The sequence below is a fragment of the Oncorhynchus clarkii genome, chromosome 3, assembly GCF_045791955.1.
Source record: "Oncorhynchus clarkii lewisi isolate Uvic-CL-2024 chromosome 3, UVic_Ocla_1.0, whole genome shotgun sequence".
Lineage (NCBI taxonomy): Eukaryota > Metazoa > Chordata > Actinopteri > Salmoniformes > Salmonidae > Oncorhynchus > Oncorhynchus clarkii.
The window spans coordinates 62,593,044-62,611,230 of NC_092149.1; the positions used below are offsets into that span (position 1 = coordinate 62,593,044).

General features: G+C 46.2%; 1 protein-coding gene across 2 annotated transcripts in view; it reads left to right on the forward strand.

The window, feature by feature from the left end:
• The window catches only part of LOC139401032 (cytoplasmic linker associated protein 1a), a 99,735-nt gene that overhangs the window by 57,616 nt on the left and 23,932 nt on the right, over window positions 1-18,187 (forward strand). For both annotated transcript variants that reach the window (XM_071145560.1, XM_071145564.1), the window contains exons 8-18: window positions 9,108-9,331; window positions 9,434-9,526; window positions 9,654-9,799; window positions 10,277-10,412; window positions 10,632-10,702; window positions 10,813-10,872; window positions 11,629-11,706; window positions 13,107-13,274; window positions 13,778-13,824; window positions 13,939-14,112; window positions 14,843-14,869. In XM_071145560.1, coding sequence (XP_071001661.1) covers window positions 9,108-9,331; window positions 9,434-9,526; window positions 9,654-9,799; window positions 10,277-10,412; window positions 10,632-10,702; window positions 10,813-10,872; window positions 11,629-11,706; window positions 13,107-13,274; window positions 13,778-13,824; window positions 13,939-14,112; window positions 14,843-14,869 — 1,224 coding nt within the window. The remainder of the gene's footprint in view (window positions 1-9,107; window positions 9,332-9,433; window positions 9,527-9,653; window positions 9,800-10,276; window positions 10,413-10,631; window positions 10,703-10,812; window positions 10,873-11,628; window positions 11,707-13,106; window positions 13,275-13,777; window positions 13,825-13,938; window positions 14,113-14,842; window positions 14,870-18,187) is intronic.

The window sequence follows — 18,187 nt, forward strand, 5'->3', positions numbered from 1 at the left end:
AAGTTTACATACACTAAGTTGACTGTGCCTTTAAACAGCTTGGAAAATTCCTGAAAATGATGTCATGGCTTTAGAAGCTTCTGATAGGCTAATTGACATCATTTGAGTCAATTGGAGGTGTACCTGTGGATGTATTTCAAGGCCTACCTTCAAACTCAGTGACTCTGCCTGACGAATCAAAAGGAATCAGCCAAGACCGCAGAAAACAAATTGTAGACCTCCACAAGTCTGGTTCATCCTTGGGAGCAATTTCCAAACACCTGAAGGTACCATGTTCATCTGTACAAACAATAGTATGCAAGTAAAAACACCATGGGACCACGCAGCCATCATACTGCTCAGGAAGGAGACGCGTTTTGTCTCCTAGAGATGAACGTACTTTGGTGCGAGAAATGAAATTCAATCCCAGAACAACAGCAAAGGACCTTGTAAAGATGCTGGAGGAAACGGGTGCAAAGTATCTATATATCCACAGTAAAATGAGTCCTATATCGACATAACCTGAAAGGCAGCTCAGTAAGGAAGGAGCCACTGCTCCAAAACCGCCATAAAAAAAGCCAGACTACGGTTTGAAACTGCACATGGGGACAAAGATTGTGCTTTTTGGAGAAATGTCCTCTGGTCTGTAATGACCATTGTTATGTTTGGAGGAAAAAGGGGGAGGCTTGCAAGCCGAAGAACACCATCCCAACCATGAAGCACGGGGGTGACAGCATCATGTTGTGGGGGTGCTTTGCTGCATGAGGGACTGGTGCACTTCACAAAATAGATGGCATCATGAGACAGGAAAATTATGTGGCTCTATTGAAGCAACATCTCAAGACATCAGTCAGGAAGTTAAAGCTTGGTCGCAAATGGGTCTTCCAAATGGACAATGGCCCCAAGCATACTTCCAAAGTTGTGGCAAAATGGCTTAAGGGCAACAGGTCAAGGTATTGGAGTGGCCATCACAAAGCCCAAGTTAAACAATTTAAAGGCAATGCTACCAAATACTGAGTGTATGTAAACTTCTGACCAACTGGGAATATGATGAAAGAAATATAAGATGAAATACATTTTCTCTCTACTATTATTCTGACATTTCACATTCTGAAAATAAAGTGGTGATCCTAACTGACCTAAGACAGGGAATATTTACTATGATTAAATGTCAGGAATTGTGAAAAACTGAGTTTAAATGTATTTGGCTAAGGTGTATGTAAACTTCCGACTTCAACTGTATATGTGTGTATACAGTGTGTATGCGTTTGTGTGTGCCTAAAGAGTAGCGAGGGATGGGGCGATTGTTTTGGCTGAGCAGTCTCTATTTGCTCTTTATAATCGTCAACATTTTGAGATATCACTGTAATGACATTGCTATTTGTGCTGAACCATTAGCCTCTAGCCCTCATACTTCTCTAAACTGCTGACTAGAGTGTCAGGTTCGCAGACTGACAGACCAACCTGTGGGAATGAGTTGGTGAAATTAGAATGACACTTTCCCGTAGACTTGGTCCCAGATCTGTTTGTGCTGAATAGCGAACTCCTATGGTCATTGCCATGCCAAGACAGCACAATCAAATCTGGGACCAGGCTAACCCCCCCCCAGATTAGCTGAGTGCTCAGAGCACCTGGAGCCTGGCACAGTCAGAACAGGACAGGAGAATCTGGCCTGGGAGGAGCTAAATAAAATATATTGTGTCAGGGTGTCTTTAGTCTCTCCCGCAGTTTAGGACAGACAGAAGAAAAGCATCTCGTGAGTTAAACAATCCCCAAAATATGAATCTGTGGCCCAGGGACTACCAGTGCTGCCTGCACTGCAGTTAGGATGCTGGGTGGGGAGTGAAATTAGGATTCTCATCTGCTTCTGCAGTCGCTGGAGCCTGCAGCTACTGGACACATTATGTAGTGTGCTGTACTCTGTGCTTATGACAGTGACCCTCAGTGAGTTCTTATGACAGTTTTTGTCATGCTGTCCTTACAGTAATCATAACATGAGAATGGCCCATCATTACCTCATTAGTCCTCTCAGAGAATGTCATAATAACCAGTTTATCTTGGCAGGGCAATCACTTCCCCCTCTCTCTACCTTCATCATCCTATCTTTGTTTCTTCTCCATTCTCTCTCTTCTCTCTGTTTCCTCCATCTCCTCTCTCTATCTTTAGAACTCTGTTCAGAACAGTACATTGTCAACCAAGTTTCAGTAACATTCCTGAAGTCTGAGAACTGTGAGCTATTTTGGTCCTTCTGAACTGTCTCGCCTGGCTTATTTTCTCTTCCATGTAGTTGTCTGGCTCTAGCTAGCAGTTTCCTGCACAATATTGTTTTATAGCTAGATTCCAGCAGCAGTCAGAATGGGGTCAGGGATGTTTAACAGTGGAAGAGAGTGGATGCATCCTAAATGACACCCTATCCCCTATTAGGGGGCTCCCAAGTGGTGCAGCGGTCTAAGGCACTGCATCTCAGTGCAAGAGGCATCACTACAGTACCTGGTTCGAATCCAGGCTGCACCACATCCCAGAGGGCGGCGCACAATTGGCCCAGCGTTGTCTGGGTTTGGCCGGGGTGGGCCGTCACTGTAAATAAGAATTTGTTCATAACTGACTTGCCTAGTTATATAAAGGTATAAAATGTAAATGCATTGCAATACTTTTAATTTATTTTTATTTAATCTTTATTTAACTACATCGGAAATAGGGTGCCATTTGGAACCCAGTCAGAGACTGTTGCAGTGCGGCGGACACTTGAACCGTTGAACTTCCTGAAGGATACAGACCACAGTCAGACAACTTCCTATGAAGATAGGTTGGGCCGAACAATGATGTGAATGTGTCTCTATGGGGGCAGATAATGCAGTGTTTCACCTCAACCAGCAGAGGGAGCCAGAGAAGACAACCTCTCTCTATGACATTACCACCTATTATACTTCCTCTATCACCAATGGCACTTATGAACTTACCTGTCTGCTACACCACTCTCTTCCTTTGAGAGTTCAGCACAGGAAATATGTAATACTCTGCACATTTATACAGTAGCCCACATACAGGGCACACAGTAGCCTACATACAGGACTGTCCAGCTTACAGTAATCATATCACTGGACAGAGCAGGCATGATCTCATCGAGCCATGTGGATCACTAACACGACCCCTGTTCTGCCACAGGCACCAAGCACACAGCTACTGCCCCCAGAGTTGGCAGATGCGTGTGTGTGTGTGTGTTCCCGTAGGGCATGTGTCTCAGTCGCGTGTCTCTGCAGGCTTTGTTAATTGGTCCCTATGTGTGTATAAATCAGCTCGACATTTGTGTCAGCGTTTGATCAAGTGCTGCTCTGACTGCTCTGATCAATAAACTAAATGCATCATCGTGTTTTGCTCTTTCACTAAAGGTGTTTCGGTTAATTGCCTTACTGTTGAGAGCTGGTATTTACCTCGGTTATCTCATAAGTCTTGTGCTCAAATTCTGTGAAATTCATCATGGATCTTGTCTCAAGGAATGTTTCTATTTCAGCTCTCTAAAACCTCTGCAGATAATTTAACGATCAGTAAAAAAAAACGGATGGAAGATGCTCACTCAATGACATTACTGCTAGCAAAGGATTGATCCATCCCACATGCGACAGTCCCCTCCCTGTCTCTGGTATCGTCATGTTACTGGCCTCAGTGGAAAGCAAATGGAAAGTGCGCCGCCAATAAGATGGACGTCGTTGGACGAAGCTGACATTAGGATTGAGCCTTTTCACATGCTGCAAGTCTCCTCCTGATGTCTTTGGTACAATAATGCTAATCTCAGTCCTCACGGTATTGACTATTTTGTCATAACGATAATGCTAGCCCCCACACTCAACACATAATTCACTGGAGAACCGGGGGTTAATAACTAGTGTATCCTCACTGTCCAAGTAATAAAGCACTGCGGTGAGTATGTATACATGAGAGAGATGTTTTATACGACCAGTATGTGCTTCATGTTCATCACCTTTCTCCAGATAAACGAAAAGTGGATGGATACAGTGAGACTCAAGGGACAAACTATGTATCATTCCAGCAGCTTGCGTGAGGCAAGCTTTTGTTATGTTGGAACCAAAGCTTCTTATCTCTGGGTGGGTGAGATGGTGACAGTGTGATTACTGCGTTTCACAGCATGCTAACCAGGCTTCAGGGGACAATAAAGCCCACATAATGTTGAGCTCTCATAGTGTTATGGTGCGGCGCCAAACACAGTGCAAATAATTAATTTACATGTCATTCCTATGCATTTATGCAGTGTAAATAACAGCGGTGGGACTATAAACAGTGTTTGTCCAAGACAAATGACCACCAGACTAGGTTTCTTTGGTTTTTCCTCACCCAACGCTCTGTATAAACAATGATTGGTCTGAGATGACATCACAGGTGCTGGCCCCTCCCCCCCTTTCTGTGGTCGAGAGTCAGTGTCCCTATGGACATGTCACACCATGCTGGCACTGCAGGAGCTGCCAGTATCCTCCTGCTGCACACACACACACACACACTGCTGTTTTTGACAGCTAACCCTTGGCCAGAAGGGCTTAAGCTGGTCTAGCACCGTGTCATCAGAGCTGCACGCGTCATGCAGACACACACACACTGTTGATGCAGAAGCCTGGTTGGGGAAATCTTTAGTGAGTGTGCCATAAATCATGCTGCTGAGGAAGCTGGTGTGTAAGAAGATCTGTGCCTGTAAGAACCTGCTGCTATTATCTCTTCCTGTGGTGTTTCTCTCTCTCTCTCTCCACCATTCCCCTCACACTATCTACCGACATTTCTACAAATGTTTTCCTCCTCTCTCCCCCAATTGATCTGCCTTTCTCAAATGTCTCTCTCTCTCTCTGTCTGTCTGTCTGTCTGTCTGTCTGTCTGTCTCTGATAGATGTATCAGTTTCATGGTAATTCCATGTTAGCAGTCTAATTGAGGGATGGAGGGTTGTGAGAGGAGGATGAGGGGGACATGGAGGAAAATCGGAGTGGTGAACGGGGCATTTCTGTCTGTGCCTGTTGCTTTGTTTATGGAGCTATTTGTCTTTTAGTGTGAGTGGTGTCTTGTTTTGCTATCTTTCAGAATGATCACTACTATTGTGATTTGTACAGACTAGACTATATAAGTTCAGACTCTGATGGCCTATTGTATGTTTGGTTTGTTCCTAAAAATGGTTTATTATTGTCAATTGTGGGCATTTGTTTTACGTGCTGAGACCTATAGCTTTGAGATTATTTTCTGTAATGAAAAGCGCTACACTTGTTAAATTATTATTATTATTATATTGATGCCTGCTCTAAAATAATGCTGGCTTGGTCGAGGCATATCTCCCGGATCATATTTTCCCTGTATTCATAATCCCTCGTGTAAACTGGAAAACTGGAGAGGTGACAGAACGGCTTGTATTTGTGTAACAGTGACAATCCAGATGACATGGACTAGCTACACTCAGCACTGCAGATGACATGGGCTAGCTACACTCACTCAGCACTGCAGATGACATGGGCTAGCTACACTCAGCACTGCAGATAACATGGGCTAGCTACACTCAGCACTGCAGATAACATGGGCTAGCTACACTCAGCACTGCAGATGACATGGGCTAGCTACACTCAGCACTGCAGATGACATGGGCTAGCTACACTCACTCAGCACTGCAGATGACATGGGCTAGCTACACTCACTCAGCACTGCAGATAACATGGGCTAGCTACACTCAGCACTGCAGATGACATGGGCTAGCTACACTTAGCACTGCAGATGACATGGGCTAGCTACACTCAGCACTGCAGATGACATGGGCTAGCTACACTCACTCAGCACTGCAGATGACATGGACTAGCTACACTCAGCACTGCAGATGACATGGGCTAGCTACACTCACTCAGCACTGCAGATGACATGGACTAGCTACACTCACTCAGCACTGCAGATAACATGGGCTAGCTACACTCACTCAGCACTGCAGATGACATGGACTAGCTACACTCACTCAGCACTGCAGATAACATGGGCTAGCTACACTCACTAAGCACTGCAGATGACATGGGCTAGCTACACTCACTCAGCACTGCAGATGACATGGACTAGCTACACTCACTCAGCACTGCAGATAACATGGGCTAGCTACACTCACTCAGCACTGCAGATGACATGGACTAGCTACACTCACTCAGCACTGCAGATGACATGGACTAGCTACACTCAGTCAGCACTGCAGATGACATGGGCTAGCTACACTCACTCAGCACTGCAGATGACATGGGCTAGCTACACTCACTCAGCACTGCAGATGACATGGGCTAGCTACACTCACTCAGCACTGCAGATGACATGGGCTAGCTACACTCTGCACTGCAGATGACATGGGCTAGCTACACTCACTCAGCACTGCAGATGACATGGGCTAGCTACACTCACTCAGCACTGCAGATGACATGGGCTAGCTACACTCACTCAGCACTGCAGATGACATGGACTAGCTACACTCACTCAGCACTGCAGATAACATGGGCTAGCTACACTCACTCAGCACTGCAGATGACATGGACTAGCTACACTCACTCAGCACTGCAGATAACATGGGCTAGCTACACTTAGCACTGCAGATGACATGGGCTAGCTACACTCAGTCAGCACTGCAGATAACATGGGCTAGCTACACTCACTCAGCACTGCAGATGACATGGGCTAGCTACACTCACTCAGCACTGCAGATGACATGGACTAGCTACACTCAGCACTGCAGATGACATGGGCTAGCTACACTTAGCACTGCAGATGACATGGGCTAGCTACACTCAGCACTGCAGATGACATGGGCTAGCTACACTCACTCAGCACTGCAGATGACATGGGCTAGCTACACTCACTCAGCACTGCAGATGACATGGGCTAGCTACACTCACTCAGCACTGCAGATGACATGGGCTAGCTACACTCACTCAGCACTGCAGATGACATGGACTAGCTACACTCACTCAGCACTGCAGATGACATGGGCTAGCTACACTTAGCACTGCAGATGACATGGGCTAGCTACACTCAGCACTGCAGGTGACATGGGCTAGCTACACTCAGCACTGCAGATGACATGGGCTAGCTACACTCAGCACTGCAGATGACATGGGCTAGCTACACTCAGCACTGCAGGTGACATGGGCTAGCTACACTCAGCACTGCAGATGACATGGGCTAGCTACACTCAGCACTGCAGATGACATGGGCTAGCTACACTCAGCACTGCAGATGACATGGGCTAGCTACACTCAGCACTGCAGATGACATGGGCTAGCTACACTCACGCAGCACTGCAGATGACATGGGCTAGCTACACTCACTCTGCACTGCAGATGACATGGGCTAGCTACACTCACTAAGCACTGCAGATGACATGGGCTAGCTACACTCACTCAGCACTGCAGATGACATGGACTAGCTACACTCACTCAGCACTGCAGATGACATGGACTAGCTACACTCACTCAGCACTGCAGATGACATGGGCTAGCTACACTCACTCAGCACTGCAGATGACATGGGCTAGCTACACTCACTAAGCACTGCAGATGACATGGGCTAGCTACACTCACTCAGCACTGCAGATGACATGGGCTAGCTACACTCACTCAGCACTGCAGATGACATGGGCTAGCTACACTCAGTCAGCACTGCAGATGACATGGGCTAGCTACACTCACTCAGCACTGCAGATGACATGGGCTAGCTACACTCAGCACTGCAGATAACATGGGCTAGCTACACTCAGCACTGCAGATAACATGGGCTAGCTACACTCAGCACTGCAGATGACATGGGCTAGCTACACTCAGCACTGCAGATGACATGGACTAGCTACACTCAGCACTGCAGATGACATGGGCTAGCTACACTCAGCACTGCAGATGACATGGGCTAGCTACACTCACTCAGCACTGCAGATGACATGGGCTAGCTACACTCAGCACTGCAGATAACATGGGCTAGCTACACTCAGCACTGCAGATAACATGGGCTAGCTACACTCAGCACTGCAGATGACATGGGCTAGCTACACTCACTCAGCACTGCAGATGACATGGGCTAGCTACACTCACTCAGCACTGCAGATGACATGGGCTAGCTACACTCACTCAGCACTGCAGATGACATGGGCTAGCTACACTCACTCAGCACTGCAGATGACATGGGCTAGCTACACTCACTCAGCACTGCAGATGACATGGACTAGCTACACTCACTCAGCACTGCAGATGACATGGGCTAGCTACACTTAGCACTGCAGATGACATGGGCTAGCTACACTCACTCAGCACTGCAGATGACATGGGCTAGCTACACTCAGCACTGCAGATGACATGGGCTAGCTACACTCAGCACTGCAGATGACATGGGCTAGCTACACTCAGCACTGCAGGTGACATGGGCTAGCTACACTCAGCACTGCAGATGACATGGGCTAGCTACACTCAGCACTGCAGATGACATGGGCTAGCTACACTCAGCACTGCAGATGACATGGGCTAGCTACACTCAGCACTGCAGATGACATGGGCTAGCTACACTCACGCAGCACTGCAGATGACATGGGCTAGCTACACTCACTCTGCACTGCAGATGACATGGGCTAGCTACACTCACTCAGCACTGCAGATGACATGGGCTAGCTACACTCACTCAGCACTGCAGATGACATGGGCTAGCTACACTCACTAAGCACTGCAGATGACATGGGCTAGCTACACTCACTCAGCACTGCAGATGACATGGGCTAGCTACACTCACTCAGCACTGCAGATGACTTGGGCTAGCTACACTCAGCACTGCAGATGGCTGGGTTCAGGCACGCACACTCTCAGCCCAAAGAACAGGGTCGTCTTCAGTCGGGTAGCAAAATTATGGGAACTTTCAATAAATTCCCTGTTTTTCCAGAAATCCTAGTCTTCCGTAGGCACAAAACATTAGAAAACTGTCAGAAACCGAGTGAAACTGGGACGTACTGGGGTAGCTGTCCAATAGAAAATGTTTGTTTTCGGTTCCCTGTGGTATGTTCTAATGAACATGGTCGCAAATGCAGAGAATATGACATCAAAATGGATGAACACCACTTCTTCTCACTCTCCCCTGGCAGATAAGAACTTTGATGATGAGGACTCTGTGGACGGGGGCCGGTCCTCCTCCTCTGCATCGTCCTCCAAGGCGCCCCCCAGTGGTAGGAGGGCTGTAGCTGCGGCTTCTGTCCGCAGGCCCAGCTCTGCCACCGGACCCGGCAAGATCTCTGCTAAAGATGCTGCTGCAGGTGCTGTTGATGAGGAGGACTTCATCAAGGCTTTTGAAGAGGTTCCTACTATTCAGGTAACCTGCACAGATAGGCGCGACGTGTGTGTGTGGGTTTACAGTTGGAATTGCCGTCAACCCCAGTCTGACTCCTGTCCTTGTCTTTCTGTACATCTCCAGATCCACTCCAACAGAGATATGGAGGACAATCTCTCCAAGGTTCGGGAGGTTCTATCTGACGACAAAAACGACTGGGAGCACAGAGTCGTCGCCGTAAGGACCACACACACAAATGATCAGTCTCTAAATGAACGTTTCAGCACCTCGTACTGTAAATTCTTGCAGTAAGACAATGTTTGTAGCGTATTATAGTTCTTTGTGTTTCCTTTTTTTTTTCTAGCTGAAGAAGGTGCGTTCTCTGCTCCTGGCTGGAGCGCTGGACTATGATAGTTTCCCTCAGCAGCTCCGTCTGCTGGAGGCCCCTCTCAAGCTGTCAGCTAAAGACCTGAGGTCCCAGGTGGTACGAGAGGCCTGCATCACACTGGGGTAAGGACCTGCAGACAAAACCGCTTTCAACCTCAAGTCTTCCACCCCAAGTAGAGTTAACTACACTGTTGAACCTATCTGTTCCAAGAGGTGCTATCTCAGACTCGGGTTGAGTAAAGGTTGACCAGAGAGATGATTTAGAGATGTAGCAGCTCAGTGAAATGCCTCAGTGAAGGGGTTACATTAACATGAGGAAAGCGACCTGGTTTCGCCTGGTCTGTCAGTCCATCAACCCGGATACTCTTTATATGTGGATCTTTGCTCTCCGCTCTATCGCTCATCATCACTACCACATTAGGAGCACATCACTGACTGACAGTTAACCACTCTGAGTCTGGACAACTTGTAGGCTGCTACTGCTTCATATCTAAGTACGGGTACACTAGTCTAGAGGCTCAAATCAAATGTATCTGTGGAGATTTGAAAACTGATTGATTATTGATTTGATATCTTGAATCTCTCCCATCTCCTCTTCAGATACCTGTCCACGTTGCTGGGAAACAAGTTTGACCACTGTGCAGAGACCCTGATGCCCACACTGCTCAACCTGGTGCCCAACAGTGCCAAGGTGATGGCCACGTCTGGCATGGCAGCCATACGTCTCATCCTCAGGGTGAGTACTGTACACACACATATGCACGGGCAATCATATATGTCAGTGACCGACAGTGGATGAGTGTGATTCATGCATTTTCTACTGTAAAATAAATCATTTCCTGATGTATTTATTATTCAGTTGGAATGATGTCTAGTTGCAAAATGTTGTTAAGGCACTGGGAGGTGTGAAATAAGCTGTATTGGATGATGTCTGGGACCTCCTCTTCTCTTCCAGCACACACACTACTCACGTCTCATCCCCATCATCACTAGTAACTGCACGTCCAAATCAGTGGCCGTCCGAAGGTAACAACTCGAGGACTTTCTATGTGATATTACTTTGTGTGAAAATCTTCTAGCTTTTCCTGAGGTTTCCCTTATAATGTGTTAACTCTCATCATGTCTTCTCTCTGCAGGCGCAGTTATGAGTTCCTAGAGCTGTTATTACTGGAGTGGCAGACACACACACTGGAGAGGTAAACACACACCCTTTCAGCATTCACCCTGCATGCTAATACTATTTATCCAGGACATAAACACTAACAACCGACTGTAGCATGCTTGTCTGCTTTTCTGCTCAGGATCCAACCGGTATTTGTGTTTGTGTACAGATGTTGGATCTTAATTTGATCTTCCTGTTGCAGGAGAACTGCAATGCAGGATATTTAAAACATGTAATGTATTTGAGGTTTAAAAAGGCTTCTGAAGTTCATAATTTTCACTTAGAAATTTCCCTTACGAAAATCATATCAACCCCTACAAAAATATCAATTTAATTATAATCCACATAATAATTCACATTTCCTGTTGGTGCTGCGCTCTAGATTTCCCTCTTTCCGCTCCTACTCTCCTCTCTCCTCACTTCTCTTCTACTCTCTGCCGTGTGACATTTACTGTAAGTAGTTGGGTGTTGGTTGACTGGGCGACCGATGATCCCTAGTTAAATTGATGATGCTGGAGGGCTGGAGCAAGCCATCACCATCAGAATCTCGACGGAGCGTCCCCAGTGGTTGCCGCGACAACCCTGCTGAGATTTTAAAAAGCATGTAGAAAGCGTGCTATGTGGTCACTTTTCCCCCGTGGAGAAGGAGAGTGGAGAAGAGAAGAAGAGTGTATACTGAAGTCTCCGGGGAAATGAGGAAGTCTGTGTGTCCTCTCCATTGGTGTAGTTGTGGTTTCCTGGCTGCTGTACCTGAAGTTGTCTCTGTCATGTTTCCCTACTGCCCCACCAGGCACGTGGCTGTTCTGACTGAAACCATCAAGAAAGGGATCCATGATGCTGACTCAGAGGCCAGATCGGTCGCGAGAAAGTAAGTTTTTCTGGGGGGGTTGTTTATTTTTGTAAATGAGTCAGAATTTGTCTTCAAGTCTTAGCAGTTCACGACCGACACAAATGGATGACGATATGGAATAATATGCCGTCTGTCTGTGTCTCTGATTTTACTACTAGTGATCATTTGAAAAAGTATTAATGCTTCTGGATTTTTATTTACAAAGCATTGTTTCATATGTCACTTTCTCCAGCAGTGATGTGCAGTATATATTCAAAAGTATGTGGACACTCATTCAAATGAGTGGATTCGGCTATTTTAGCCACACCCGTTGCTGACAGGTGTATAGAATCGAGCATACAGCCATGCAATCTCCATAGACAAACATTTGCAGTAGAATGGCCTTACTGAAGAGCTCAGTGACTTTCAACGTGGCACCGTCATAGGATGCCACCTTTCCAACAAACCAGTTTGTCAAATTTTGGCCCTGCTAGAGCTGCCCCAGTCAACTGTAAGTGTTGATATTGTGAAGTGGAAAAATCCAGGAGCAACAACGGCTCAGCCGTGAGTGGTAGGCCACACAATGGGACCGCCGAGTGCTGAAGTGTGTAGTGCGTAAAAAATAATCTGTTCTCGGTTGCAACATTTGCCACGCGCAATGCCATGCGTTGGCTGGAGTGGTGTAAAGCTTGCTGCAATTGGACTCTGGAGCAGTGGAAACGCGTTCTCTGGTGTGATGAATCACGCTTCACCATCTGGCAGTCCGACAGACGAATCTGGGTTTGGCGATGCCAGGCGAACGCTATCTGCCCGAATGCATAGTGCCAACCGTAAAGTTTGGTGGAGGAGGAATAATGGTCTGAGGCTGTTTTTCATAGTTCGGGCTAGGCCACTTAGTTCCAGTGAAGGGAAATTATAACGCTATAGCATACAATGACATTCTAGACGATTCTGTGCTTCCAACTTTGTGGCAACAGTTTGGGGAGGTCCATGCAGAAAGTTTTGTCAAGATCTGGTTTGGAAGAACTTGACTGGCCTGCACAGAGCCCTGAGCTTAACCCCATCGAACACCTTTGGGAGGAATTGGAACACAGACTGCGAGCCAGGCCTCATTGCCCAACATCAATGCCCGACCTTACTAATGCTCTTGTGGCTGAATGGAAGCCACCGCAGCAATGTTCCAACATCTAGTGGAAAATCTTCCCAGAAGAGGGAGGCTGTTACAGCAGCAAAGGGGGACCAACTCCATATTAATGCCCATGATTTTAGAATGAAATGTTTGACAAGCAGGTGTCCACGTACTTTTGGTCATGTAGTTTATTCAGAGTCAGGTGTGCTGTCATGTGCTGACAGTTATGTTCATCTACTTAAACAAGGGGCTGTGACGTCTGTGACCTTCATGTGACCTCTGACCTTTCTCCCCCCTCCCTCACCCATAGGTGTTATTGGGGTTTCCATGGCCACTACAGCCGGGAGGCGGAGCATCTGTTCCAGGCCCTGGAGTCAACCTATCAGAAGGCTCTGCAGTCTCACCTGAAGAGTTCTGACAGTGTCGTGTCTCTCCCCCAATCAGACCGCTCATCCTCCTCCTCACAGGAGAGCCTCAAGTAAGATATCTCCTCTCCTTCCTCCCGTCATCCATCCACCCTTTCCTCCATTTCTGTGAAATGTTGCCATGATTCATAAGGATGTGTGGAAAGAAATTTAAAAGGGTATTTAACATTGATTTGAAGATGGCACTAATGGATGTCTACCTCATGCACAGCAATTATTATCAGATTAGGAAACCACTGGGAGTGATTTTATTGGTTGATCCAGTTTAATCATCCTCCTCTGCTTGTTGACCATTGATCTCATATACCATGATTCACCAGCACAGTGTTTGTTATGATGAGACCGGGGTTGGGATTTGGACAGAGTGATGTCATTTTACCCTTAAGACTGAGGATGTTTTTTCTGCCTCATCACCAGAGGGGTCTGAGCCCTGTACTAATGTCCAGACCTTTGCCTATGACTTTGTCTTGTTTTGACAGTTTGATGCACAGCGATGCTGGGCTGTTTGTCATAAATCTGTTTGTTAACCTCATGGTGGTGTGTCCTTCTGTCTCAGTCGGCCCCTGTCTGTCAAGAGTGCCATAGGAGGCAGCATGACAAGAGGTAAGAGTACTACTAAAATACATTTGTAATTTCTCAAAGTGTGTGGTTTATTCCATGTCACCATTTTATATGTTTTTATAATCAGTTGATATTTCAACCTCACCCCCATGGCAGGTAAGATGGTGAGTTCCAGGGTGAACTCCAACTCCGGCGGTTCCCTTCAGCGTTCCCGTAGTGATGTCGACGTGAACGCCGCGGCCAGCGCCAAGTCACGCCTGATCACCGTGCCCTCCGCTTCTCCCTTCAGCTCAGCAGCTACCCTGCCCCCAGGCTCCTACGCCTCACTAGGTAAAACACACACTACCCCCTCCCCTCCCTCCCCAGGTCCATCTATGCCAGGCTCTAACTACCCCACACACACCACACCAGACTATATTTCAAAATGTCATGGTCACAGGATGTCAGTTCTGGAACAGTCATTTCTCAAAGTCTCCACGATGTCTTAATTACGTTATTTAGAAGAAATATTAATCTGAAAACCACTGGTTTTTATGGCCAGAGTGGATATGTTAATTCATGTGATGTTGTTAGTAAGACATCGTTAAGTTGTGCTCTGAAGAGAAACATACAAAAAGGCCAGAAGTTTGTCTGTAAACTAATTAAACTAAACATGACAAATGGCTGCCTATATTCACTCTAAGTTATGGCTACTGACCTTTGTCAATATTTAAGATTGTGATAATTAATGATGAACAACCCACCCCCCCAAAGAAAGAAAATTGGCGCAGTTTGATACTGAAGCGTGCTGCAATCCAGATGCTGTCCCTCTGTTCTTGCCCTAACACGTCCCTGTGGAGTGTACTCTGCTTGCAGTCCATTACCAATGAGACCTCTTTCTCCCGCTCACTCACCTCTCTTTCACTCCTGCCTCTCTCTGTCACCGCTATCTCTCTCCTTCCCCACCCCTCCTCTGTCTCTCTCTCCTCTCTCTCTCTCCTGCCTAACTGGTACTGATGTCTAACTATACCTCTTCTTCCACTTGCTCCACCCCCCCTCCGCTTTGCTTTATGCTCAAAAGATGGCACACCCGGTAAAATTGATACTGGTAAGATTGTGTGTTTGTGTTCCTTGTCTGTCGGGGACTGGCCCCCCTCCCTTCTGTCTGTCCTCTTTTCCGTGTTGTCTACACACTAACTTAACCCATAGTGCACTACTACATCATTCTGACCTCTTCGTCTGGTATATCTGGTAGGTCTGCATGTTTGACCAATACGGTAATAATAATTGATTACTGACGACAGACATGGTTAGATAGTTATCTGCAGTCAACACAGCACACCACGACACTTCTCCTCCCTCGCACGTTATACACAACTAATTTTGTTATCCTCCTAAGTCGTTGTCCTTTACATTTTGTACTGTTTATTAGTGATTAGTGAAGGGAAAGGACCCTGTGATATTTGTGTAAAGGTGAATGTTGCATGCAGGGAAACTCGCCCACCCTGTGGTCTGTCTGTGTGTGAGTGGTCTGAGTTAGGGGTCAGAGGTCGTTGAGGTTTAGTCTTGCCTACTTCTCAAGCTGATCGTCTACCTCTTGGTTTTCTATATTTAGTCCCCTGTGTCTACTCTTTTATTATCTACAGTGCCTTGCGAAAGTATTCGGCCCCCTTGAACTTTGCGACCTTTTGCCACATTTCAGGCTTCAAACATAAAGATATAAAACTGTATTTTTTTTGTGAAGAATCAACAACAAGTGGGACACAATCATGAAGTGGAACGACATTTATTGGATATTTCAAACTTTTTTAACAAATCAAAAACTGAAAAATTGGGCGTGCAAAATTATTCAGCCCCTTTACTTTCAGTGCAGCAAACTCTCTCCAGAAGTTCAGTGAGGATCTCTGAATGATCCAATGTTGACCTAAATGACTAATGATGATAAATACAATCCACCTGTGTGTAATCAAGTCTCCATATAAATGCACCTGCACTGTGATAGTCTCAGAGGTCCGTTAAAAGCGCAGAGAGCATCATGAAGAACAAAGAACACACCAGGCAGGTCCGAGATACTGTTGTGAAGAAGTTTAAAGCCGGATTTGGATACAAAAAGATTTCCCAAGCTTTAAACATCCCAAGGAGCACTGTGCAAGCGATAATATTGCAATGGAAGTAGTATCAGACCACTGCAAATCTACCAAGACCTGGCCGTCCCTCTAAACTTTCAGCTCATACAAGGAGAAGACTGATCAGAGATGCAGCCAAGAGGCCCATGATCACTCTGGATGAACTGCAGAGATCTACAGCTGAGGTGGGAGACTCTGTCCATAGGACAACAATCAGTCGTATATTGCACAAATCTGGCCTTTATGGAAGAGTGGCAAGAAGAAAGCCATTTCTTAAAGATATCCATAAAAAGTGTTGTTTAAAGTTTGCCACAAGCCACCTGGGAGACACACCAAACATGTGGAAGAAGGTGCTCTGGTCAGATGAAACCAAAACCAAAACTTTTTGGCAACAATGCAAAACGTTATGTTTGGCGTAAAAGCAACACAGCTGAACACACCATCCCCACTGTCAAACATGGTGGTGGCAGCATCATGGTTTGGGCCTGCTTTTCTTCAGCAGGGACAGGGAAGATGGTTAAAATTGATGGAGCCAAATACAGGACCATTCTGGAAGAACCTGATGGAGTCTGCAAAAGACCTGAGACTGGGACGGAGATTTGTCTTCCAACAAGACAATGATCCAAAACATAAAGCAAAATCTACAATGGAATGGTTCAAAAATAAACATATCCAGGTGTTAGAATGGCCAAGTCAAAGTCCAGACCTGAATCCAATCGAGAATCTGTGGAAAGAACTGAAAACTGCTGTTCACAAATGCTCTCCATCCAACCTCACTGAGCTCGAGCTGTTTTGCAAGGAGGAATGGGAAAAATTGTCAGTCTCTCGATGTGCAAAACTGATAGAGACATACCCCAAGCGACTTACAGCTGTAATCGCAGCAAAAGGTGGCGCTACAAAGTATTAATTTAAGGGGGCTGAATAATTTTGCACGCCCAATTTTTCAGTTTTTGATTTGTTAAAAAAGTTTGAAATATCCAATAAACGTCGTTCCACTTCAAGATTGTGTCCCACTTGTTGTTGATTCTTCACAAAAAAATACAGTTTTATATCTTTATGTTTGAAGCCTGAAATGTGGCAAAAGGTCGCAAAGTTCAAGGGGGCCGAATACTTTCGCAAGGCACTGTACATGTCACTGAGACTTTCTAGACCCAAAGTTTGATGTTTGTTTAAAGAAAGGGCTGTCCCCTATCCTGTTGTGTAATGCGGTTGTTCTAGAATCTAGTGCAATATTTTCTGACTAAGGAGGACCTCGCCTAACAAACATCTTCCAATGAAAATAAGGTCATAGCTTCCGCCCACATTCTAACAAAGCGCTTGTGAAGACTGTCTGAAAGAAAGAGTTATTATTGGCTAAGGTGTTCCTTAATCTAGGGACAAGTTCCTGCTGTTGTGGAAAGAGATCACTTTCTCAGCGTCAGTCTGTGTTGTCCTAGCTTTTAGGAATATTACATGGCTGGATTGCAAGTATGATGATGCTAGAGACATTTTATGTGGGATTTTGCTAACGAATATCATACATTGTGTATAATATGCACAGTTTGACATGCTCCAAAACAAGGTGTGTTGGGTCATGACGTTACTAGTTGCTTTAGACAAACCTTACTCGGGCCTCCCGAGTGGCGCAGCAGTCTAAGGCACTGATCTGGGTTTGACCGGGAGACCCATGAGGCGGCGCACAATTGTCCCAGAGTCGTCCGGGTTAGGGGAGGGTTTGCCCGCCCGGGATGTCCTTGTCTCATCACGCTCTAGCGGCTCCTGTGGCGTGCCGGCCGCATGCACGCTGACACGGTCACCAGTTAGTTGCACATTGGTACGGCTGGCTTCTGGGTTAAGCGAGCAGTGTGTCAAGAAGCTGTGGCTTGGCAGGGTCGCGTTTCGGAGGATGCATGGCTCTCGACCTTCGCCTCTTCTGAGTCCGTACGGGAGTTGGAGCGATGGGACAAGACTGTAACTACCACAAAATTGGGGAGAAAAAGGAGTAAAAATGACCCCAAAAAACTGTAATAAAAAAGCAAAACCAAGACAAACCTTTCTCAGATCCAATGCATGTTTGATGGAGCCCTTGAGTGAGAATGTGGTCTTTGTGGGAATCTTTGTTTGTTTCTCCCTATATCTGTGTTTCAGAACACTCTCTCTCCTCAGCCAGGTCTTTTGTCACCATCTGTTTATAGTAGTTTCTTTCAGTGTTTTGTGTTGTGGTGAACAGCTTCCTGGATACAGTATAATTTGTAGTGTAGTGTCTTCAACTCTCTCACTAACTCTGTGTGTTTGTCCATCTCTCCCTGTGTGTTTGTCCA